The sequence below is a fragment of the Salvelinus alpinus genome, chromosome 7 (assembly GCF_045679555.1).
Source record: "Salvelinus alpinus chromosome 7, SLU_Salpinus.1, whole genome shotgun sequence".
NCBI lineage: Eukaryota > Metazoa > Chordata > Actinopteri > Salmoniformes > Salmonidae > Salvelinus > Salvelinus alpinus.
Window position 1 is genome coordinate 37,434,013 of NC_092092.1, and position 26,478 is coordinate 37,460,490.

Below are 26,478 nucleotides of genomic sequence, written 5' to 3' on the forward strand. Positions count from 1 at the left end.
TACTACAAGAGCAAAATTGTTTTGAAATATTTTCTTTGCTCAACTGAATGAAGCAATGTATCCTACAGGAACATAGAACAGTATACGCAGTTTGAAATGAACTCCGTAACACTCTGACATTGTGTTTGTAAGGGGGTGGGTGGAGGAGGCATGCATACTGCACCCTCTGCACATCAGATGAGTCCACCAATCGCCTGTCTTGTTTATATTGCCACAACGTGCCAGTTGCCTTTATAAACTCTGGAGCCTCACACAGCAGCCCCACAGAGCGAGTTAGAGCATCTTTGTCGACTGACAGCAGTAGACCAACAAAGCTCAATTTAGTGAAAAGCGTCTGACATTTATTTGCAAATGTATGTAACGTTTATTTATGCAGATCAAACATATTTTTTTGTAGAAAGTCGTAAAGTTTAAAGAGTAGTTTTGTGGCAACTTTGTACATTTTTAGATACTTTAATATTTAACAATGTTTTGGTCCGTCTTCTGCGCAACTTTTCTTCTTGCTCCTTTAGTTTGCGAGTCAAGAGCCAAGCGATATGTCATCGGCTGTCCAGATAAATGTGACAAATTTCTATGTCCCCCGATCCCTGCGGACTGTATGGCCGGCGACATCCTTGACCAATGCGACTGCTGTCCGGTCTGTGCGCACGGAGAAGGTGATGTATGCGGCGGCACGGGGAGACTAGGGGACCCGGAGTGCGGAGAGGGCATGGACTGCTCGATATCGGACGGAATTGGGGTGTCCGCCACAGTAAGGCGTCGGGGCAAAAACGGTGTGTGCGTCTGCAAAGGTGCGGACCCGGTGTGCGGCAGTGACGGGGTGTCCTACCGAAACATCTGCGAACTGAAGAGATTGAGTAACCGGGCTCTGAAGCTTCAGCAGCCACCGATCATCTTCATACAGAGAGGAACCTGTAGCAAAGGTATGTGTCTATGTTGGAATTCAACATAATGTATCAAAATCACTGTATGTTTTGGTAGACCCATCAGCAATCATGTACGATATTGTGCGTAAAACCATAATGTGTAAAGGGTGTAGGCCTCAACCAAATGGAGATGATATTATCCAGTGAATTGGTCTGCGGTAAATTATGCTCCCTAAATAATATGTTGCAAAGAAATGAAATGAAATGACTGTAAATATGAAGGTTCAAAGGGATCTGTTTTACTGTGGCGTAGAGCAGTTTGGACCCAGTGGTAGAGCCAGTTTGTCAGAATGTATCACAATCCCACCCAAGACATTTAACAGTAGCCTACCAGTCAAACTAGACAGAGCTTTAGTGTGTTTAAAATGTTTTTCACAAGGAGATAAGTGATGTTAATGATATCGTGTCTAAAAAATATCTTAAGTTGTTGGTTAATAATACATTTTAATGCAGTTTGATTGACATTTCAGTGGTGTGCCTTCATGGCTGTTTTGACTAATTAAGTGACTTGTAGGGCTCCACATGCAGATAGTTTGATCTGAGTTGGCACAAAGCTGGCTGCAAACATCAGCTCTCAGCACTTCAGTACTTCAGTTGAGTGCATCTTACGCCAGAGGTCTTTCATTCCAAAGTCACATTTTATTATATTAATACAGGGTCAAAACCTGTTGAAATCTGACTTTCTTGGGAACTTGGTGTATGCAGTGTAAATAAATACTGGCTTTCTGCCGATGTGTATAGTTGTGATGCTTGGCCTTGAGGTATATATTGAGAACACACACACACTCACACACACACACACACACACACACACACACACACACACACACACACACACACACACACACACACACACACACACACACACACACAGCTGTGAACACACCATTCACACCTAGATCAGTAGCTACAGTAGAGCCTCTCTGTTATAACTTGAGCCCTATCAGATTAGACAGACGACAGAGCACAGGAAGGTGAAATCTCAGCTCAGTTTAGCCCCTGTCTGAACATTTGAGTATCCAACTCCTGCTCCCCGCTCTTCACTCCCTCCTCCTCCTCTCCCTCATTTTCATCCTCTTCCTCCTCCTTCTCTTCCCTCTCCTAACTTTTGAACACAAAACTCCGTCCCAGATTCTGGAACTCTGTTTCCCCCCTTCAGGTCAGAGGACTGGCTTACCTTGATATGAGTTTACCTCACCACCCCAAAAATAGCTGTTACACTCAATAACCGAGCACAGGACCGCTCAGAGCTGAGTGAGGTCTCCAGGAGTTTCAGCCAAGCCAAAGATCTGGAAGGTCTCTGAGTCACATGAGCTGCTTCCACCTGTGATGTCATAGCATCTGGTCCTGATGGAGTCAGTAGATTGTATAACTTCTACCAGATGGATCCAGATCTAGGTCAAATTCTACAGTCATAGAGCCATGTTTTGTCAACCCATTTCTTCATGAGGTGACTCGTTTCGCATGTACAGTACGTGTGACTGACAGACATGGATACAAGATCAACGAAACACTGTAGGTAGAAAGTTCACTGGGCTGGTGACTTAATACCTTTTGAATGGAAAGAAATGTGAATGAAATCTCCTACCATAACGTGTTTTGTACACAACAGATTTAGTTGGTTCAAATCAAATTGGTTTAGTTTGTTTTATTTAATTGGTAGCTAAGTTAACTAATACTTAGTTAATACCTCTTTATTTATTTCTCTTGATGATGCTCTGTTCTCTGTTTGAGTGACACGATGGAGATCGCTGCGACAGACCATCTGACAGTGAAAGACCATCGCCCAGACTCTGAAGAGCTGAAGGTTGATCTGAAGGTAGTCAGATGGTCCAGACTGAAATGCAGCCTGCTACCCAGTGCGTTCAGTAGAGGGAGAGGGGCAGCTTCCGCATGGAAAAACGTATAAACCACTTATGTCAAGATCACCATGGGAATAACAGTGGATGCTTGACTAGAATGCCCATGTGCAGGCATGGACACGCTGGTCACATGAATGGGCAGGGATGGATGGGTGATTGATTGATTGATTGATTGATTGATTGATTGATTGATTGATTGATTGACAGGCGTTGTTTCAAGGACAAGGGCACAAAGTTAGCCCAGCAGAGGTTTTGATCTATTGCGAATCGTGGTAGTATCTCAATAGACTCACAGATTCTGCAAGAAATCCCTCAAACATGCAGACCGTTGGAAATGAAAAATAACTTGTTAAAGTAGATTTATTCCACACAGTTGTCTTAGACCATATCTACAGTATTAGGTCATTACAATTACCCTTCCTGCCAGCCTCTGTCTTTCAATGTTCTCACTTCACTCAGAGAGTGTGATATGAGAGGGACCCATGCGGCCAGACAGCCAAGCCAAGTGTCAGTGTCATACAGTATAACCGATGGGCACTTCAGTGGGCAAAAATAGACTGGCCATGCCCTATATTCAAGAGATCTGCTAGGCAGAGAAACCCACATCTGTAAGGGTAATGGGATATTATTTTCTCTCTCTACGTGATTTAAATTTGGTGTGTGTGTGTGTGTGTGTGTGTGTGCGTGCGTGCGTGCGTGCGTGCGTGTGTGTGTGTGAGTACGTGCACGCGTGAGTGCGTGTGTGTGAGTCTGTTTTCGAGTGTGTGTGTGACAAGAGTTTTCTGATTCCTCTCGCATATCATCCACAAAATATGTTTATCTTGGATGATAATTCCATTATGTTTAGCTAACTGGAGTCAAAACAACATGCCACAATACTACTTCTGTATATCTATTTCCCAACCTGCCTGTGTGTCTGTTCAATCATGCTTTCAGTGCACCAAAGAGATGGTGTGACTCATAGTGATTAAGAAAGTCCTCAATTTACAGCATATTCTTTGATCTTTATAAAAAGGTATTTTTATGTGATTTGATTAAAGGCCATTTTACATGGCATGCCAGAGTGCATGTCTCTATCTGCAGTTCGGGTCGAGGGAATTTTTTTAGGTCTGTGAAACTCCTTAGAATGAGATAATATTAATGGAGCTGTTAGGACCTGTTGGATGGATACCATGTTGCCAGAAGCTAATACACCACAATGCAGAGCAAGGAGAATGTCTACGCCTCATCCAGCACTGTGTCTGGCGCTATCTAGTGCTATTTAGAACCTAAAAGGGTTCTTTGGCTGTCTCCATAAGAGAACCCTTTGAAGAACCCTTTTTGGTTCCATGTAGAACCCTTTTGGGTCCCTTGTAGGACCCTTTCCACAGAGGGTTCTACATGGAATCCAAAACGCTTCTACGTGGAACCAAAAAGAGTTCTCCCTGGAACCAAAAAAGGGTTCTCCTGTGGTTACAGCCCGAAGAACCCTTTTGTAACCCTTTTTTCTTAGAGTGTAGGTGTCCGTGTGACTGTCCCTGTTGTGGTTGGGGGTGATTGGGAGAGCTCAGTTCAACCCATCTGCAGTGCATTATGTTTAGCCTATCATAGGTTGTGTGAGACCAAACCACACCAAATAGGGGTTTTAAAATAACTCTTTCATCAGTTTGCGAGGTGGGTTGGAAAGGTGCTATTTATTAGAAGGAGGAAATGGAGTATAGGCCTGGAGATATTCGTTAACTGGACCGACACAGATCCAAGTGGAAGAGATGAATAACCAAAGGAAAAGGGGTAATTGCAAACGTTTTTGCACGCGCTGCAGCTGTTCCCGAACCAAAGTTGCGCAAGTTAAAATAAAGTGTTTTGGTTATACAAGTTCAGATTTGAGTCACTTCCTGAGTTTTATAAGCTCAGTGAGATGATCAGAAGACTGACCATGCTGTACAATATCGAGCCTCAAAGCGAATCTTCCAATTTCCCTGTTTCAGATTGATCTGGATTCTGTCAGTCACACTACCCTTGTGGATGTTATCAATCGAGTTGTTTATATAGTATAGTGATGATAGGAGGCCAAATGCGCTCTTAACGGTTGTTTATAAAAGTTTATACCATGGCATGGTTGAATACTTGTTTCTGATTGGCTTGAAAGGCATTATAGATCGTGCATTATTTCCCTATAACGCACAATATATTTGCGTGGTATAATTCAATGGCTACAGTTCATTCTTACGTGTCCTATGTTTGAGCTACTTTTTAGAGCAAAATTCGAATAGAAAACATAATTGGTTGAAATCGAATTTCATAATGGCATGCCAGGACTGATGGCTTGGTTAGCTAAAATAGCAAGTCTGTTTGTTTGGTTACCATGCCAACTACTGTAGCTATCTAGTAAACTTGCTAGCTACTTCGGTGGATGTTGAACACATTTCTAGCGTGGCTCTGTGTGTTCTCTGGAAAATAATGCAACTCCATGGAAGGTCAGTTCCACTCCACTAGCGCGTCGTGGAACACACCTTCCACTTAATTCATTGTTTTCCAGAGAACGCATAGCCCCTGTTGATTATCTCTTACATATTATAGAGTATACAGTATAGGATATACAGTTGAAGTCAGACATTTACATACACTTAGGTTGGAGTCATTAAAACTCGTTTTTCAACCACTCCACAAATTTCTTGTTAACAAACTATAGTTTTGGCAAGTCGGTTAGGACATCTACTTTTTCCAACAATTGTTTACAGACAGATTGTTTCACTTGTAATTCACTGTATCACAATTCCAGTGGGTCAGAAATTTACATACACTAAATTGACTGTGCCTTTAAACAGCTTGAAAAATTCCAGAAAATAATGTCAGGGCTTTAGAAGCTTCTGATAGGCTAATTGACATAATTTGAGTCAATTGAAGGTGTACCTGTGGATGTATTTCAAGGCCTACCTTCAAACTCAGTGCACCTTTGCTTGACATCTTGGGAAAATCTAAAGAAATCAGCCAAGACCTCAGAAAAACAATTGTAGACCTCCACAAGTCTGGTTCATCATTGGGAGCAATTTCCAAACGCCTGAAGGTACCACGTTCATCTGTACAAACAATAGTACGCAAGTATAAACACCATGGGACCACGCAGCCGTCATACCGCTCAGGAAGGAGACACGTTTCTGTCTTCTAGAGTTTCACGTACTTTGATGCGAGAAGTGCAAATCAATCCCAGAACAACAGCAAAGGACCTTGGGAAGATCCTGGAGGAAACAGGTACAAAAGTATCAATATCCACAGTAAAACGAGTCCTATATCGACATAACCTGAAAGGCCGCTCAGCAAGGAAGAAGCCACGTCTCTAAAACCGCCATAAAAAAGCCAGACTACAGTTTGCAACTGCACATGGGGACAAAGATCGTACTTTTGGAGAAATGTCCTCTGGTCTGGTGAAACTGTTTGGCCATAATGACCTTCGTTATGTTTTGGAGGAAAAATGCTTGCAAGCTGAAGAACACCATCCCAACCGTGAAGGACGGGGGTGGCAGCATCATGTTATGGGGGTGCTTTGCTGCAGGAGGGACTGGTGGACTTCACTAAATAGATGGCATCAGGAGGTAGGTAAATTATGTGGATATATTGAAGCAACATCTCAAGACATCAGTCAGGAAGTTAAAGCTTGGTCGCAAATGGGTCTTCCAAATGGATAATGACCCCAAGCATACTTCCAAAATTGTGGCAAAATGGCTTAAGGGCAACAAAGTCAAGGTATTGGAGCGGCCATCACAAAGCTCTGACCTCAGTTCAATAGAACATTTATTTGCAGAACTGAAAAAGCGTGTGCGAGCACGGAGGCCTACAAACCTGACTGTTACACCAGCTCTGTCAGGAGGAATGGGCCAAAATTCACCCAACTTATTGTGGGAAGCTTGTGGAAGGCTACCCGAAACGTTTGACCCAAGTTAAACAATTTAAAGGCAATGCTACCAAATACTAATTGAGTGTATGTAAACTTCTGACCCACTGGGAATGTGATAAAAGAAGTACAAGCTGAAATAAATAATTCTCTGTACTATTATTCTGACATTTCACATTCTTAAAATAAAGTGTTGATCCTAACTGAACTAAAACAGGGAATTTTTACTGGGATTAAATGTCAGGAGTTGTGAAAAACTGAGTTTAAATGTATTTGGCTAAGGTGTATGTAAACTTCTGACTACAACTGTATATACAGTACCAGTCAAAAGTTTGGACACACCACTCATTCAAGGGTTTTTCATTATAGAATAATAGTGAAGACATCAAAACTATGAAATAACACATATGGAATCATGTAGTAACCAAAAAAGTGTTAAACAAATCAAAATATATTTTATATTCTAGATTCTTTAAAGTAGCCTCCCTTTGCCTTGATGCAGCTCTGCACACTCTTGGCATTATCACTCAAGGACATTCAGAGACTTGTCCCGAAGCCATTCCTGAGTTGTCTTGGCTGTGTGCTTAGGGTTGTTGTCCTGTTTGAAGGTGAACCTTCGCCCCAGTCTGAGGTCCTGAGCGCTCTGGAGCAAGCTTTTCATCAAGGATCTCTCTGTACTTTGCTACGTTCATCTTTCCCTCGATCCTGGCTAGTCTCCCAGTCCCTGCCACTGAAAACATCCCCACAGCATGATGCTGCCACCACCATGCTTCACAGTAGGGATGATGCCAGGTTTCCTGTAGATATGACGCTTGGCATTCAGGCCAAAGTGTTCAATCTTGGTTTCATCAGACCAGAGAATCTTGTTTTTCATGGTCTGAGAGTTCTTTAGGTGCCTTTTGGCAAACTCCAAGCAGGCTGTCATGTGCCTTTTACTGAAGAATGGTTTCCGTCTGGCCACTCTACCATAAAGGCCTGATTGGTGGAGTGTAGCAGAGATGGTTGTCCTTCTGGAAGGTTCTCCCATCTCCACATAGGAACTCTGGAGTTCTGTCAGAATGACCATCGGGTTCTTGGTCACCTCCCTGACCAAGGCCCTTCTCCTCTGATTGCTTAGTTTGACCGAGCAGCCAGTCTTGGTGGTTCCAAACTTCTTCCATTTAAGAATGATGGAGGCCACTGTGTTCTTGGTGATATTCAATGCTGCAGAAATGTTTTGGTACCCTTCCCCAGATCTGTGCCTCGACACAATCCTGTCTCGGAGTTCTACAGACAATTCCTTCGACCCCATGGCTTGGTTTTTGCTCTGACACGCACTGTCAACTGTGCGACCTTCTAGAGATAGGTGTGTGCCTTTCCAAATCATGTCCAATCAATTGAATTTACCACAAGTGGACTCCAATCAAGTTGGAGAAACATCTCAAGGATGATCAATGGAAACAGGATGCATCTGAGCTCAATTTCGAGTCGCATAGCAAAGGGTCTGAATACTTATGTAAATAAGGTATTTCTATATATGTATTTTTTTATAAATGTGCAAACATTTATAAAAAACTGTTTTCGCTTTGTCATTATGGGGTATTGTGTGTAGATTGATGAGGAAAATGTTGTATTTAATACCTTTTAGAATGAGGCTGTAACATAACAAAATGTGGAAAAAGTTAAGGGGTCTGAATACTTTCTGAATGCAGTGTATATCTATATATAGTTTAGTGCTCAGACTTTGAACAAACATTTTATACAGATTGATACTGTGGACTGGTCCAGTCCAAGCCAAAATAATCATTTCCCCCCCAGAAATGAGATATGCTCTCATTTCAGGGCTTGTATGAGATACCCTCTAATTTCAGGTCTTTTGGAAACATGGTATAACCCTGAACTAATTCCCCTGTATGTATTTGATGATATGTTAATAGTGTGTTTCTGGAATTTTTTCTCAGGCCAGGATAATCCAGACAGTCTGCGCCACAGATATAACTTCATCGCTGATGTGGTGGAGAAGATCGCTCCCGCTGTGGTTCATATTGAACTGTACCGCAAGTAAGGACCTCCCCTACTACACACACACACACACACACACACACACACACACACACACACACACACACACACACACACACACACACACACACACACACACACACACACACACACACACACACACACACACACACACACACACACTGACCACAGTAGATTTACAGGTATCTGGGCCGTATTCATAAAGTGTCTCCAAGTTCGAATGCTGATCAAGGATAAGGTCCTCCGTATCTTATTCATTATCATTTAAAAGTCACAACTGATCCTAGATCAGCACTGCTATACTCTGAGACACTTCGTGAATACGGGCTCAGGTATCTGATACTGTTCTTCCCAGTAAAACTTATGACAACAAAGTTACCAACTATTACCCTAATCAATTATATTGCGGTGGAGGGAGTGTTAGACAAATAAATACCTATATTTAGTACTGTAGATGTCAGGCCAGATCTCCTGCCTTGCACAGCTGTGTACATAGTTGTCAGCCTGACAAAGTGGATCCTATTGTCGCCATAAGGAGACAAACATGCTCCCCGGCCCTCCTGTTAATAAACACATCATCAGGTAATTTGTTCAAGTGATCTGCAAGAGGAATTGCGGTGAGCAAAATCCCGGTGTATGTTTGGCAGTAGTAGCATGTGGTCTCCTCATGAACATGTGGACTTACACATTTTGCAGAACAGTTCTTCAACTTGTACGTGTTTTAGGTGCAAACAGATAAATAATGCTTCCCTGTTGCCCCGTTTCCCCGTCTCACCCTCTGTCCCCCTGTCTCACCTTGTCTCTCTGTCTCACCCGCTGTCTCCCTGTCTCACCCTCTGTCCCCACGTCTCACCTTGTCTCTCTGTCTCACCCTCTGTCCCCCTGTCTCACCTTGTCTCTCTGTCTCACCCTCTGTCCCCCTGTCTCACCTTCACTCTCTGTCTCACCCTGTGTCTCCCTGTCTCACCCTCTGTCCTCCTGTCTCACACTCTGTCTCCTGTCTGTCCTCTCCCCAGGATGGTGTTCTCTAAGCGTGAGGTGGCGGTCGCCAGCGGCTCTGGCTTCGTGGTGTCAGAGGACGGCTTGATTGTGACCAACGCCCACGTGGTGGCCAATAAGCACCGGGTGAAGGTGGAGCTGAAGAGTGGCGCCACCTTCGACGCCAAGATCACAGACGTGGACGAGAAGGCCGACATTGCCCTCATCAAGATCGACACCCCGGTATGGCCTGTTACCTCTCTCTCTTCTCCAGTCATCTCTGAATGCACTGGTGCTTATTTTTGTATTTTTTTTTTACAAGCTCTTCTGTTTACCTCAACCTCGCTTTTCTCTCTCTCTTTAACTCCCTCCTTTCCTATCTAGCTCGCCATCTTGATCTCGCTCACGCACTTGCCCTCTCCCTCTCCATCTCTTTCTCTGAGATGGTGCCAGAGAACAGAAATGCAATGGAGAGATTAAGAGCGGCTATTAATGGAGTAGACAAGTATCATAAGTCTTTTTTAGATAGTCTTTCATCTGCCAACACAGACGGGATTAATTTATTTATGGCCGACAAATTCCTGCATGAAAAAATGGTCTTCATAATATTCTTGGAGCAGGCCAGGTTTAATACACTGCTCAAAAAAATAAAGGGAACACTTAAACAACACAATGTAACTCCAAGTCAATCACACTTCTGTGAAATCAAACTGTCCACTTAGGAAGCAACACTGATTGACAATAAATTTCACATGCTGTTGTGCAAATGGAATAGACAAAAGGTGGAAATTATAGGCAATTAGCAAGACACCCCCAATAAAGGAGTGGTTCTGCAGGTGGTGACCACAGACCACTTCTCAGTTCCTATGCTTCCTGGCTGATGTTTTGGTCACTTTTGAATGCTGGCGGTGCTTTCACTCTAGTGGTAGCATGAGACGGAGTCTACAACCCACACAAGTGGCTCAGGTAGTGCAGCTCATCCAGGATGGCACATCAATGCGAGCTGTGGCAAGAAGGTTTGCTGTGTCTGTCAGCGTAGTGTCCAGAGCATGGAGGCGCTACCAGGAGACAGGCCAGTACATCAGGAGACGTGGAGGAGGCCGTAGGAGGGCAACAACCCAGCAGCAGGACCGCTACCTCCGCCTTTGTGCAAGGAGGAGCACTGCCAGAGCCCTGCAAAATGACCTCCAGCAGGCCACAAATGTGCATGTGTCAGCATATGGTCTCACAAGGGGTCTGAGGATCTCATCACGGTACCTAATGGCAGTCAGGCTACCTCTGGCGAGCACATGGAGGGCTGTGCGGCCCCACAAAGAAATGCCACCCCACACCATGACTGACCCACCGCCAAACCGGTCATGCTGGAGGATGTTGCAAGCAGCAGAACGTTCTCCACGGCGTCTCCAGACTCTGTCACGTTTGGCACGTGCTCATGTGCTCAGTGTGAACCTGCTTTCATCTGTGAAGAGCACAGGGCGCCAGTGGCGAATTTGCCAATCTTGGTGTTCTCTGGCAAATGCCAAACGTCCTGCACGGTGTTGGGCTGTAAGCACAACCCCCACCTGTGGACGTCGGGCCCTCATACCACCCTCATGGAGTCTGTTTCTGACCATTTGAGCAGACACATGCATATTTGTGGCCTGCTGTGGTCTGTGGTCACCACCTGCAGAACCACTCCTTTATTGGGGGTGTCTTGCTAATTGCCTATCATTTCCACCTTTTGTCTATTCCATTTGCACAACAGCATGTGAAATTTATTGTCAATCAGTGTTGCTTCCTAAGTGGACAGTTTGATTTCACAGAAGTGTGATTGACTTGGAGTTACATTGTGTTGTTTAAGTGTTCCCTTTATTTTTTTGAGCAGTGTATATTAGCATGGCGGGATTGTTGATATAGGGCGCCCCAGCAACGAACATTATTAATTGTAAAAACTGTGAAAAATTTTCAAGAGCAGGAGGGTCTTTTTGTGCTATGATTTAGATGTAATTTACTGTTTTTAGCCTTGCTAGCACACGCTACCGCCCTCCTGAAGTGTATTACCAGTCGGCACCAGAGTAAGTTTCACACATCCCCATGTGTTACACGTGCGTGCATGTGTATGTGTGGGTGTGTGTCCGGAGCATGGCAGGCTTCTTTCTGTGCCACCTTGATGTCAATCCTCTAAGGCCTCTGGCTTGGCAACTGCAAGATTCAACATCATAAACCCTCTTCTGAAAGTTTTTTTTTCTTCATCATATGTCTTTGATAAAGTCTGAGCATGGACAGTGTGTTTTTTCTTCTCCCATAATGACTTCAAGTCTCTTTAATAGTTAGGAACTGTTCCACTGTTCTCAGTAAACGTATCTTACAGTATTAGTTCTGGAGGCCTGTAAGTTCCAGATAACATCTGACCCTTAGAGACCTAAATTGTTGAAAGTCATTAAATGACAATTACACTGTAATAACCCCACCATAAACACAGAAAGAACCATTAGGACAGAACCCAAGGACTGACTGACCCCTTCCAGACGGAGTGACCAAACTCCCTGACCCTGTCCTGGAGCACGAGGTGGAAAGAGGTAATGGCGTTGGTGTAATGGCGGTTGCAGGTCTGTGTCCACTTGGGCCACGGTGGTAGCTAGCCTGCGGATCGTCCTTAAAGCGGCACCGGAGCCACACAGTCGCACCCTGCTAGGCGGGTATCTGCGTGTGCCTTGGTTTGCTCGCTGCTCCTCTTTCCATCACGTCAGAGGATGAGTCTGTGCAAGCTTCGGCGGCGTCAATGGACAGGCAGTAAAGAGAAATGGTCTCCTGCTGGCAACAAGGACATGACTATGCTTCTCTGTATCTCTCGCTGCTTAGTGACTGACGGACTAAATGGCTAAGTGGATCTGGGTCATGGCGGTGCTAATTGCCAGTGTTCTCTTTAGTCTGCATGGCTGTTGAGGTCCCACACCTTCTGGGCATGTGCAAACAGAAAGCTGGAACTCTCTCTTGTGTTGACTTTAATAACCCTAGATGGTTGACGATACAGTAAGAGCTAGGTGTTGCTGTTACCGTATTATAATTGTATGGATTGCCTGGAATACAGTGTATTGTGAAATTATTCACCCCCCTCGGCATTTTTGCTATTTTGTTGCCTTACAACCTGGAATTAAAACGATTTTGGGGGGGTTTGTATCATTTGATTTACACAACATGCCTACCACTTTGAAGATGCTAAATATTTTTTATTTTGGAAAAAAACAAGAAATATGACAAAAAACTGAACTTGAGCATGCATAACTATTCACCCCCCCAAAGTAAATACTTTGTAGAGCCACCTTTTGCTGCAATTACAGCTGCAGGTCTCTTGGGATATTTCTCTATATGCTTGGCACAACTAGCCACTGGGATTTTTGCCCATTCTTCAAGGCAAAACTGCTCCAGCTCCTTCAAGTTAGATGGGTTCCTGCTGGTGTACAGCAATATTTAAGTCATACCACAGATTCTCAATTGGATTGAGGTCTGGGCTTTCACTAGGCCATTCCAAGACATTTAAATGTTTCCCTTTAAACCACTCAAGTGTTGTTTTAGCAGTATGCTTAGGGTCATTGTCCTGCTGGAAGGTGAACCTCCGTCCCAGTCTCAAATCTCTGGAAGACTGAAACCGGTTTCCCTCAAGAATTTCCCTGTATTTAGCGCCATCCATCATTCCTTCCATTCTGACCAGTTTCCCAGTCCTTGCCGATGAAAAACATCCACACATCATGATGCTGCCACCACCATGCTTCACTGTGGGGATGGTGTTCTCGGGGTGATGAGAGGTGTTGGGTTTGTGCCAGACATAGCGTTTTCCTTGATGGCCAAAAATATCAATTTTAGTCTCATCTGACCAGAGTACCTTCTTCCATATGTTTGGGGAGTCTCCCACATGCCTTTTGGCGAACGTGTTTGCTTAATTTGTTCTTTAAGCAATGGCTTTTTTTCTGGCCACTTCCATAAAGCCCAGCTCTGTGGAGTGTACGGCTTAAAGTGGTCCTATGGACAGATACTCCAATCTCCGCTGTGGAGCTTTGCAGCTCCTTCAGGGTTATCTTTGGTCTCTTTGTTGCCTCTCAGATTAACGCCCTCCTTGCCTGATCCATGAGTTTTGGTGGGCGGCCCTATCTTGGCAGGTTTGTTGTGGTGCCATATTCTTTCCATTTTTTAATAATGGATTTAATGGTGCTCCGTGGGATGTTCAAAGTTTCGAAAAAAACATTTATAAGCCATCCCTGATCTGTACTTCTCCACAACTTTGTCCCTGACCTGTTTGGAGAGCTCCTTGGTCTTCATGGTGCCCCTTGCTTAGTGGTGTTGCAGACTCTGGGGCCTTTCAGAACAGGTGTATATATACTGAGATCATGTGACAGATCATGTGACACTTAGATTGCACACAGTTGGACTTTATTTAATGAATCATGTGACTTCTGAAGGTAATTGGTTGCACCATATCTTATTTAGGGGCTTCATAGCAAAGGGGGTGAATACATATGCACGCACCACTTTTCCATTTTTAATTTCTTTAAATTTTTTCAAACAAGTTCTTTTTTTCATTTCACTTCACCAATTTGGACTATTTTGTGTATGTCCATTACATGAAATCTAAATAAAAATCCATTTAAATTACAGTGTAACTGTAACAAAATAGGAAAAACGGCAAAGGGATGCATACTTTTGCAAGGCACTGTATATCCTGTACATGTCTCGGTCTCCGTGAACTTTAGAGGAAGCCTGTACATCAGTGTTAAACAACTGATCCTCTTTAGCACAAATTATAGTCCTCCATTGCATAGCCTATTGACAATGATGAAACATGTTTTCCGGAAATGCATAAATATTTTCAGTGACGCTATCTGCACACTGTATAATTATGGCCCTTGGGACTCGGCTGAGGAAGTTCACTAATCTTAATACATGACCACAGTGGGACGGAGGTTGGATAGGCAGGAGAGTGGAGCTAAGGCTGATATCAGAGGGAAAACATGTATAGTACATAGACTGTTACGTGATAGATTTGATAGCTGCCGTACTGTTGAAGTTCTCTATAGAGGACAGATAGGTACAGGGAACCTTGCCAAAGTTACTCATTCCTGAGGAAAGAACGAACATCAAGCAGCCTATAATAAATACTGGTTGAGGAAATGTGTCCATGTGTAAATGTCACTAAGTGAATTCCTATGGATGAGTCACTTCCAAATGCTGTGTACAGTTCTGTCAAACTACAGGAGTGCCGTGGTTAATCATAGTCCACACAACAAGAGAAGCCTTTGTTTTTCTGCCGATGGCTCTCTGTTGTTTTGGTGGCTGGGTTTTTATGTGGTTCATGTGATCTTTTGCGCTGTGTCATTGGAAGACAGTTCACACAAAAACAGACCTGCGATGTAGTATCTCCCTTGTAGCACTAGTACTTCGTCTTCTGCACGACGCCTCGGACAATATTATGCCCTCTTACCATCATAAAGGTTTGTACTTTTTGAAAATCCTTCCGTTCTTCATGTCTGCGCGGTGTCTTTGTTCAGCAGAAATTCTAGTCTAGATTTGGTAATCGTCCAACATGGATTCTATGGGCACAAAGGGCCATTGATTCTAGTCTAGATTTGGTAATCGTCCAACATGGATTCTATGGGCACAAAGGGCCATTGATTCTAGTCCCTCAATGCCATCAAGAACTGCATCCATTAGAGTATATTGTTACCATGCTCGTTAATCAAACATCTACATTAACATATAATTGAAGGGGCCCTCAACTGTCCTTTTCATTTCCCCGGATCTGTACAGCACAGAACATTTCCTGGGGCCGTGCTTCCTGCATCCAGGAGGATAAGGTCCCTAACTGTGCTACATAATCACCACCTGGAGGGCATTACCCATCATACTGAATGAACTGCCTTGAACTCTCTGTGCAGTAGCAGTACATGGTATACCACTGCTTCACATCTGTCAAAGAACCCTTCTACATTTTCCCTCCTAAAACCTTTCCCTCTTAAAACCTCTTAAAACCTTTACAGGATCGCTGTTAATCTAACGGCACTTTGCAATTTACATTAGCTATTACAGTGAAAGAATACCATGCTATTGTTTGAGGAGAGTGCACAGTTATGAACATGAAAATGTATCAATACACCAATTAGGCACATTTTGGCAGACATGACACAACATTTTTAACAGGAATGCAATGGATCATTGGATCAGTCTAAAACTTTGCACACGCACACTGCTAAATTGCACCTAAACTGGAATAATGCATTATGGCCTTTCTCTTGCATTTCAAAGATGATGGAACATATCTAATATGTTATATTCTCCTACATTAATTTCACATTTCCACAAACTTCAAAGTGTTTCCTTTCAAATGGTACCAAGAATATGCATATCCTTGCTTCAGGTCCTGAGCTACAGGCAGTTAGATTTGGGTATGTCATTTTAGGCGAAAATTGAAATAAAGGGTCTGATCCTTAAGAGGTGTGATCTTCACCTCAAACAGCCTCAAATAAACCAGACCTGTTTATATGAAGGCCGTTGAGTAGTCAGATGTACTGTAAAGAGGAAGATCCTGGTGCCATGTGGTTCACAGGTGGAGGCGTATTACTGTATGCATTAATATTAGATAATGGTCACGAAGAGCTTGTTTCCGCTGGTCAGCAAAGTGATGTTGTCCAACTCTGTGGCCAGAGTTAACCCTCTTTTACACTGCCACTGTTGACAATGACAGCCTGAATTCTAACTTGAAGTTTGCATGCGTTACGTAACTAAAGTTTTCACATCAATCATTCGTTGATGTCAATGAGAGATTTTACAGACATCAAGTTAAGATACGGTCGGTCTGAAGACCCCGTTGAGAAACTTTGTTGAATCGTCTTGACAGAGACAGATTCGTCTCAGCAGCCCCACACAGATGGCGGAGTATGGTGAATCAATCGAAAACATGGATAAAGTAAACAAGTTTTAGGTAACACTAAACAGATGTTAAACCTCTACCATACAGTTGTCTCTCCATCCAGCAGATGTTGTCTTTATCCTGCTACACTTTTTCCCATGTTCCTGACTAATCCAATAAGCTATAAAAAAGAATAGAGTCGCACTCTATGTATAAACTCCCAGTAATTCTAAAGCATGGTGATGCCGAAACGTTGGTGATTTACCAAATAAATGACTGGGAGTTTACATCAAATCCTTTTCTCTGGGTGTGCGCCAACTCATATTTTCTATTCGACCATGACTAATCCAAACCACAGAGAAGAGAAGGACCCAGCCCATCCCAGCCCAAAGGCAGACTCATACCTGTGGTTGTATCCACCTAGTCAATGTGTGCCAATCAAACAAGTTCAAAGAGAGAGATGGATATTTTTTTTAGTTGTGACACTGGCATCAACAAAGTCATCGCTCAGTCGGCGTGTCTCATCCTTGCATTCTTTCAGGGGTTCTGTCTTGTCCATCTCGTGTGGAACCCTTAACATCCATCTCTCTCCATGGCGCTCGGTAAGACTTCGAAACCAGGGTAAAGCCCGCACTCTACTTAAGAGGACATTTGTAACATATGTGTCATTCATTTGGAGTGGAGTCTGTTAGACACAAGAGAGGCAAGCTCTAGTGGTGTGGAACAGAGATGAAAGACCCAATACATGCCTCCACCGGACGCTGGCGTTCCCAGGCTTGTGTTTCTCTCTTGGCTCTGAATGATGTCTTTGGGGCTGTGTTGCACCCTCAGGGACATGAAGGTTTCAGGAAAAAGATTCCCCGATTGCAAATGTCTGGGAGATTTTGTGTCGTACTGTTAAGTCCTCAGTGACATCTGTCTGGAGGGATTTGCTGTATCTCCTATTAACTGGAAAGACAAAGTGACGTGGTAAGTTTGTCTAGAACTGCTAAGTCCATAGCAACAAACAGTTGAGAGCAACAAACAGAGTCAGGTCCTGAAAACGTACACCCAGAGTCTGAGTGTTTGAATGTGATTTACTGACCTTGTCCCTGATCTAGGAACAGCCAGTCACAGGCTTTTCCATCTGCCTGGACTGAAAATTGATATTCTAGTCAAAATCTGGGATTGATGAGCCTTTATTGGAATGGGTTATATAAGTGTGTGAGTGTGTGTGTGTGTTTTGTTTTTCCCCTTTTCAGCAGCCTCGGAGAGCATTTGTCATCGGTTGAAAGTTGGTTTGAGGAAAGATCACATCAGCAGAAAGAGGGAAATGATGAATCACTTCAGATGCTCATCCTTGCTATGGTCGGTGCCAAGTCCAATGGCCCCATTTCTTGAAGTTAGGCCATTTTCCCATTTGGCTTTCCTCAGACAGGAGACAGCCAGACCGGCGTAACCCCTTAGGAACCTTGTCCAGGTCAGTCACAGACGGGTCCTGTGGACTAATAGAGTTATGACAGACTTCAATCTTATTTTCAGAGGAAGCCCTCACCATGCATGATCGTCTCAATGTGATGAACAGCTCCTGCCTGGGGACAGGAAGGGTTTTTACACTAGAGGAAGTGGAAAAGGTGTTTGCCAGACTGGAGAGCCACACAAGGAGAGAGAGAGGGGGGCTGTGGGAACACTGTACACTCAGCTGTGGCCTTAGCAGATAAAAGAGATAGTCTCTGCTGGCCTGTATGCAAGCAGAGACAGAATATTGTGTAGAGTGTGCACGTGCGTGTGTGTGTGCATGTTTGAGGGGTGTGTCTGGAGCATGGCAGGCTTCTTTCTGTGCCACCTTGTTGTGAATCCTCTCAGGCCCCTGGCTTATCCCTAGATGCTGCTCAATAGCGTGCGACTTTTTATGTGGTTTGCAACAGCAAGTTTCGACATCATAACTCCACTTCTGAAGAGTTTTTATCGTTTGACTCTGATAAAGTCTGACAATGGACTGCGTTTGCATGTGTAACGGACTTAAGAACGTACCGTAAGCTCACTCCACAGCTAGCTTGAAATGTCGCAGATGGAGCCATCTAATTGTGGCCTTTTGAGTGGCTCAACCCGTTGGAACGTGGGCAAGGAGGGCAGTCCCGTGTGTTAGCAAAGCAGAGGTCCCGAGTTCGAACCAGGTATGAACCGCATTGGCGGTGGAAGTGGTACTCGCTAAGCAAGCAATCTGATGTCCAGAACACGAGCGCGTACGTGTGTGAGTGCGCACAGCTAGAAGTAATTATGAGAAGGGAGGAAAAGTAAGGTCCTCCCTTTCCTGGCAGGAGAACGTAGCAGTAGCAGAATGAGTTTTCCAAAAGGATGTGTGATTGACCTTGAAAACAGAGTGGTAAATCTGGGATAAAACAGGGTGTACACGAGCTCTTTGACAGCTTTACTGTGTTGTTCATCCCAAATGGAAACACAAGCTGCTTTTCAAAAGGTACTTTTTGGAATGTTTGCAAACAATTTGACGATAGACAATATTTAACATGCAGTTCTGGATTTATTATATGTGTATAACACTCTTTGCTTTTATTGGCAATCACAGTCCTGTAGTCTATGATTTATAGTATATTATAAACTGGGTGGTTCGAGCCCTGAATGCTGATTGGCTGACAGCCGTGGTAAATCAGACAGTATACCATGGATATGACAAAACATTTATTTTTACTGCTCTAATTACGTTGGTAACCAGCTTATAATAGCAATAAGGCACCTTGGGGGTTTGTGGTACCGTATATGGTCAATATACCACGGCTAAGGGCTGTATCCAGGTAATCTGCGTTGCATCGTGCATAAGAACAGCCCTTAGCCGTGGTATATTGGCCATCTACCACACCCCCGAGGTGCCTTATTGCTTAATTGTGTCTTTTATATTTAATTTCAGCATTAATCAGCACTGAGCAAATCAATCTACAGTAACTCTGTTGGTGGTCTGACTGTTCAGTCCCCATTGGCTCAGGTCCAGACACATAGATACAAACACAAACACGTCCAGGCCTGACAGACCAAGCTCACACACAAACACACACACACTTTGCCAACAGGTGCCTCGTCAATCACCTTAGCAGCAACAGACAGCAGCATTGACTAATGGCTCTCTTTCTGCAGAAGACTCCCATATCTGACACTCCCCCTGCAGCCCCCCGCAGTCTAGCCATTGTTCCCTGACCCCCCTGACATTTATCCAAAGACAGAACCAAAGACAGACCATGTGTAGCCTTCCCCTCGCAAGCAAATATTTCATAATTGCATCTCACAACCGCAGTTATTATTTTATTTTCCAAGGTAATTCCTTACAGTACATGGAGGGTATTTTACAGGATGTTTGCGAGAGGCGTGCCTCTGCACGTCTTCACAGTAACAGTTAGACTGGTGTGTGGGTGGATTGAGTTCATTGCGTTGGGTGCTTGTTGGGACTGGGGGGGGGACCAGCTGTCTCGAGCGGATGAAGGGGGATGATGGAGGAGGGTAGAGGGGAGTGGAAGGGTTGGAGGGGGATGGAGGAGGGGAGACACGTGGTCTGATAATGCATCTGTGCGTACAACACCGTGGATTGCAAAACACTTCCTGTCTGTCAGTCTGTCTCTCACTGCCTGGAGAAAACAGTGGCACTCAAAGCCCTCGTCCTCATTAGACTAGAGCGATATGCACCAGATACCTTAAGACTCTGCAGATTGAAGTATACAGCGCACGGTACTGTACTATACGTGAGTCGTTTGCCTCCGGAGGTAGATATAATCCTGAGACACTGTATCTTTTCAAACTTGTATTCAGATGCCATTATCTTGGGAGTTCTATGGTCCTGATCTATACCTGGCTGGATCTCAAGTGTACTACTGTCATTTTGTTTCTTTTCATCTACTGTTTTCATGGACTCGCTACGCTCATTTGAGGAATTACTAGGAAATGTTTAGGAAGTGGAATCTTGATCAAGTGATGGCCAGGCCACATCCGCAGTGGGTCCCACAGGAAACTCAGATTCCAGCCTTGTGTATGATACTAATTCACTAAGATGGCCTGTGCTAGATGGTGTATGACTGTGTGTGTGTACGGTATCTTACAGTATGTGTGTAACATCAACACAGACAAAACTGTCCAACTACAAATATACAGTAGTATTATAGTACTCTTATAGTAGTACTATAGTATTATCCCACTGTGTGTATGTAAAAAAACAAATCCTAGACTCTGTAACCCAGTAAGTGTGACAGTGTGACAGATGGGTGGCAGAAAGACACATTGGCAGACATGTCACCATGTGCCAAAAGCCATTCCTCCCAGTCCCATTCCATCCACCTGACCCCCTTCCTGGAATGTGTTCGTTTATCCGACTTCCAGCCCATCTGGTAGAGTGCTTAGGGCTGTCGGCCAGAGAGCGGCCTGCTATTCCTGTGTCAGGTCTGGATGTCAGGTCTGGATTCCTGGAGCACTGAGCCCAGGGTGTCGGGGGGGGGGGGGGGGGGGGGGGGCAATGGTTCCTCTCCTCATATACTGTGACTGTATCCTCATCGCAAAGTTCCCTGACCCCGCTGCCCTGTCCTATTAATATGAAGGTCTGGTGTAACCTAGCCACGACCTACCATAGATCCAACCGTAGAACTCCAATCCATTCTCCTGGCGTTGTTAATGGATTTTGTCCATTGTAGATTGTGCCGTTGAGATGGATGAAGTGTTGGTTCACTGTCTTGATATGTTTTCAGAAAGCATGCAGAGTGCACCGACGTCACGGCACATCATAGCTTCAGGCATCACAACTTCCTTTTGATCGATTTTTGTGGAACTTTATGTTGACCTCCCATATGTATTTCAACTGGCGCTGGGCTATTTCTGTGGTACATAAACAAACAGAATGTAGCATAGGCACTTCAGGTGCGTCTCCAAAGAGGGGTGGTCTTGTTACCGTAGATACCGTACGCATTGTTTCTGTTCAGAGCGCACAGTACATTTCTACCTGCAATATGTTTCTTTGTCCCCCTTTTTTTGTGACGATCACAGGATGAAATCTATGTGAACACCTTGACTGATCTGAGTCCCGTGTCCCTTTGTTTAGATGAAGCTGCCGGTGCTGCTGCTGGGTCGTTCAGCTGACCTCAGGCCTGGTGAGTTCGTGGTGGCCATCGGCAGCCCCTTCTCCCTTCAGAACACGGTCACCACAGGTATTGTCAGCACCACCCAAAGAGGAGGCAAGGAGCTGGGCCTGAGGAACTCTGATATGGAATACATCCAGACGGACGCTATCATCAACGTGAGTGATACGTACACATCATCAGACAGACAGACACACACACACACCCTGACACACACACACACACACACCCTGACACACACACACACACCCTGACACACACACACACACATACACACACACACACACACACACACACACACACACACACACAGCTGTGATCTATATAAGCACATGGCATTTCGTTATGGAACGCACAACAGTAGCTCCTCCTTATTTTCCCCATTACACAGGAAGGAAGTGTAGATCTACCATCTGATCATCCCTTTAACCTGAATGCTGTTCCTTTTCAGTATGGGAACTCTGGCGGACCCCTGGTCAATCTGGTAAGATATCATTTGTTATTGATGAGGATTGCATCTCTTAGAATATGTTTCATGTAAATCTATGAGACGTCTGGGGGATGTATTTGAATAAAGACGCCTCCGAAGGGGGATAGATAAGGCTATATGAATGCAGTTACACGTTACAGCATTTAGTGATAGCACCATTGTTTTTATCCACATAAGTAAAGACCTATGTTTCCTCAAAAGCAGCGTTTAGTAGGTTTTATTTGAAAACGTGGCATTAAATACATATCAGTGGAGCTAAATGAGCTGTTAGAGTGAAAGTGGGACTAGACTAAGAGACCTCTGTGTGTGTGTGTGTGTGTGTGTGTGTGTGTGTGTGTGTGTGTGTGTGTGTGTGTGTGTGTGTGTGTGTGTGTGTGTGTGTGTGTGTGTGTGTGTGTGTGTGTGTGTGTGTGTGTGTGTGTGTGTGTGTGTGTGCGTGTTGTTTCTGTCTTCAGGACGGAGAGGTGATTGGGATCAACACACTGAAGGTGACAGCAGGAATCTCCTTCGCCATCCCCTCAGACAAGATCCGTCAGTTCTTGGCAGAGTCCCACGGCAGACAATCTAAAGGTAGGACTGTGACGATTATGGATATTTAGGTAACAATTCATTGTCATTTAAATTGCCAAAGGTGTTGTCATAATTGTCTTTTTAATTTTTTTATTTAAGGTTTTGAGATTGCAATGCGTCATACATTAATGCACATTTGAAAATAACCTACGACATGCCTAATGAATACAACTCAGCTTTGGTGACACCCCCATTTAAAAAAACAAATGGTTTAGACTGCTATTGGGTTATTTCTATCTACTTGAAAATAAAGTTGAAACCGCCCCACTCATAAAATGCATGTATTAAGACGATTATGACAACTTATTTGTACTTTTAGGGTTATTGTCGGTTAGACGACTATATGAATATTGTGCTAGACCTATCTAAAGGTTCACACCCATGGCTTTGATCAGGTACTGCATATTACATGTTCAATGTTTATCATCTTGGTAATGCTTATGCAGTATGTATCCTCTTTTCTTTAGGTAAATTATTACCAAAGAAGAAGTATATCGGTGTGAGGATGATGACTCTCACTCCAACGTAAGTTTCAGCCAGCCAGGTTCATCTTGTGAATTCAATTCTTACAAATACTTCTGGCACATTAAACACTTATCTCTCTATTTTCATTGGGTCATAGGCTTGCAAAGGAGCTGAAGGAGAGAACATCAGACTTCCCTGATGTTACCTCAGGGGCATATGTCATCGAGGTCATCCCAAAAACACCAGCTGAGACGTAAGTAGTAGTTTACTGAGAGCTGAACCAGAAGTCTGTGGAACGACTCAAATCAGTACAAACGTGAGCCAACAGTTAAAGTCGTCATTGAGGACTCCTTTGGTAGTTGGCTAAAGGCTTCCGCATGCTTCGGTTCGGCTGGCGCTGTTTGTCCATCTTGAGATGCCGTAGTCAGAAATCTGTCATTCATTTTTACATTTTTGCGGAGGAGACCTTAGTCGTTCAATTTGACATCTAAGATGTTCGGTGCAATATTTCTCCAGTAAAAAAATGTGCATTAAAATGAGTCAACAGCCTCCCGGGTGGCGCAGTGGTCTAGGGCACTGCATCGCAGCGCTAGCTGTGCCACCAGAGACTCTGGGTTCGCGCCCAGGCTCTGTCGCAGCCAGCCGCGACCGGGAGGTTCGTGGGGCGACGCACAATTGGCCTAGCGTCGTCCGGGTTAGGGAAGGGTTTGGCCGGTAGGGATATCCTTGTCTCATCGTGCACCAGCGCCTCCTGTGGCAGGCCGGGCGCAGTGCACGCTAACCAAGGTTGCCAGGTGCACGGTGTTTCCTCCGACACATTGGTGCGGCTGGCTTCCGGGTTGGATGCGCGCTGTGTTAAGAAGCAGTGCGGCTTGGTTGGGTTGTGTTTCGGAGGACGCATTGCTTTTGACCTTCGTCTCTCCCGAGCCCGTACGGGAGTTGTAGCGATGAGACAAGATAGTAACTACTAACAATTGGATACCACGAAATTGGGGAGAAAAGGGGGTAAAATTTTAAAAATATATTTAAAAGAATTTGTCAACAATCATTGAATTACAACAAACACATTTCCATTGTTGACCATTGACCGACGACAGGGTGTAGGCTTCGGCTCCCGAACTTTGTCTTGCCTCGAGAAAATGTTTTGTGTGCACCAACACCCGAAAGAAATCTTGCAGAAGACCAAAATGAACAAAAACATTACAAATTGTCATACTATACGCACAAACTGTTTTGGATAGGAAGCATGCAGACGGCTGTAGTCTTTTAGTCTCAAAAAGGTTGCTTGGAGGTCATTGTCCTCTGGTCTTAAAAGTAGACTGGCCTCATAGCACAATGAATTAGCATTTCATGACCACATAAACAGCATGATAGGGCAGTCTATCTAGGTTACTCACTCCTACAGAATGCACTGTCTTTGTATATTTTTTGTGGCCACATAAAATCATTTGTGCTGAGGCAGCAGTCTCCCGCTGAAGGAAATTAATGGCTTTCCTTTTGTCTGATGGGTATTTGTGGTAACGAGGGCGCTTAGATTTCTCATAGACTATGGTCAGATTTTGTTTCTCACAGTTTCTAAAAAGAATGTTACTGCCTCTGTAAGTTCATTTAGCTTTTTTTGGAATGGGGAAAACTCTTTCCTCACAGACGTAAGAGGGTCTATTTATATTCTGTGGGCTGAAACCTAATGGTATACACTTCTTTGAGAGTCCTACGTACTCTACTTTATATCAGTAAAGCACATTTCTTTGTTGCTACATGCTCCTAACTCCTCTCTCCTCTCCACAGAGGTGGCCTGCAGGAGAGTGACGTCATAATCACCATCAACAGCCAGCGAATCACCTCGGCCAGTGATGTCAGCAGCTCTATCAAGAGGGACGACACGCTGCGAATGGTGGTCCGGCGGGGGAACGAGGACATCATGCTTACCGTCGTCCCCGAGGATATTGACCCTTGACCTCTCAGCAACCACGAGCTGGTTCTCAGTGTTTAAAACCACGGACTTAAACCGGGATGGTGTGTCTGGATCCACACCCTACCATAGAACCTGTAACTACTAGTTCCCCCCCCCCCCCCCCCCCCCACTTCAAACTACAGAGGCCTGTGAGGCCCACGCCGAACCCTCTGGAAACTCAAATGCATCCAGGGCAATACAGACATATTTTAGCACCCTGTTACTCTTTTGTATTAAAATGTTTTCCTTATGTATGAGTCAAAAAGACACTTCGCTCTCAGTGAAACTGATTATTGCCATCACGTTTGTTTTTATACTCCACTAACGTCCTTGCACAGAGTACCCACCTCAATCAGATAGAAAAGTGGGTGTCACAGATTACCGTAGTTTTGTAGTTGTTTTTGTTACTGCTGATATTGTTGTGTTTTTTTTTTAAACTGTGTTTCTCTTGATATGTTTTGACGAAAATTTCACAGAGGGAATAAAAAGATTTTGAAAAAGAAAACTGGTGTTCGTTACTGTTCTGAAAATCCTAACTCTGACTACACGAATGTTGACAGTTGAACTATACACATCTAGTAAAGTCACACACTAACCCAGTGTACACATCCAGCTTGGCTGCTCTACACACTGTCCGGCTGCTCCCTCTGTATGGTTCGGGAGCCGGACCGCCTGTTGCTCAGCCAATAGGGGAGAAGAATACTGCCAAGGTCCAACCCAAGGGGATTGGATGTACCGACAGGAATTGCTAGACACAGGTCAGACATTACTAATCAACGACAATCAACTCCATCTTCCCGTCTTACAGTACCACGAGCCTTGCCTTGCCAGTTTTGCCTGAATGAGAAGCATATTGGAAATGCATTTTAGACTCCTCGATGTGTTGTACGCCCATTTCATTGTTGTTGTCGCTTCAGTTTCAAGTGTCAAAATGTATTCAGGTGTGAAACAGTACATTGGAATTCTTATTTGAGAGCTCTTTGCACTGACAATACATTGATAATAATAATAATAATAGAGATAATAATAGAAAATATATATTTTTTTTAAACACAAGAAGTACGATACAGGTTGAGGAAACATGAGAATGCAAGTCTATACAGGTCAGTGCCAGTACCTTATTCAACGTGGGGTAGTACTGAAATGGTTGAGGTAGGTTTATACATTAAAAAAAGGTCTGGTAATAGAATATACATCTTAACAGGGCTGAAAAGTGACTGGTAGCAGGAATATATAAATACTTATGGTAATATACTAATGGTAATATATATATAAACAGGAGTACTAGTGACCAGTTGCAGGATAAATAGATAGATACTAATGCTAATGACACTCAATAATCAATGACCAGC

The 26,478-nt window shown here is 44.0% G+C and overlaps 1 protein-coding gene across 3 annotated transcripts; it reads left to right on the forward strand.

The window, feature by feature from the left end:
- The first annotated feature begins 233 nt into the window (after positions 1–233).
- Positions 234–25,631, forward strand: LOC139580944 (serine protease HTRA1B-like). 3 transcript variants are annotated; one of them, XM_071410132.1, is made up of 10 exons: positions 234–353; positions 513–923; positions 8,600–8,699; positions 9,698–9,902; positions 21,611–21,805; positions 22,039–22,131; positions 22,593–22,707; positions 23,175–23,232; positions 23,330–23,425; positions 24,961–25,631. In XM_071410132.1, exons 2-10 carry the CDS (start codon positions 599–601, stop codon positions 25,127–25,129), a joined length of 1,356 nt encoding a protein of 451 aa, XP_071266233.1. In that variant the 5' UTR covers positions 234–353; positions 513–598; the 3' UTR covers positions 25,130–25,631. The 3 variants fall into 3 exon arrangements, with proteins under 3 accessions (XP_071266233.1, XP_071266230.1, XP_071266231.1); XM_071410129.1 differs by having other exon boundaries at positions 252–923; XM_071410130.1 differs by having other exon boundaries at positions 253–923; positions 22,099–22,131.
- The last annotated feature ends 847 nt before the right edge of the window (positions 25,632–26,478 follow it).

Bases quoted from the DNA above. Each gene is read 5' to 3' on its own strand.
- LOC139580944 (XM_071410129.1), top strand. From the start codon at position 467: ATGTTTTGGTCCGTCTTCTGCGCAACTTTTCTTCTTGCTCCTTTAGTT. The intron at 22,132-22,592 runs GTAAGATATCAT...TTCTGTCTTCAG, and splicing joins GCGGACCCCTGGTCAATCTG to GACGGAGAGGTGATTGGGAT. The intron at 22,708-23,174 runs GTAGGACTGTGA...TCTTTTCTTTAG, and splicing joins CCACGGCAGACAATCTAAAG to GTAAATTATTACCAAAGAAG.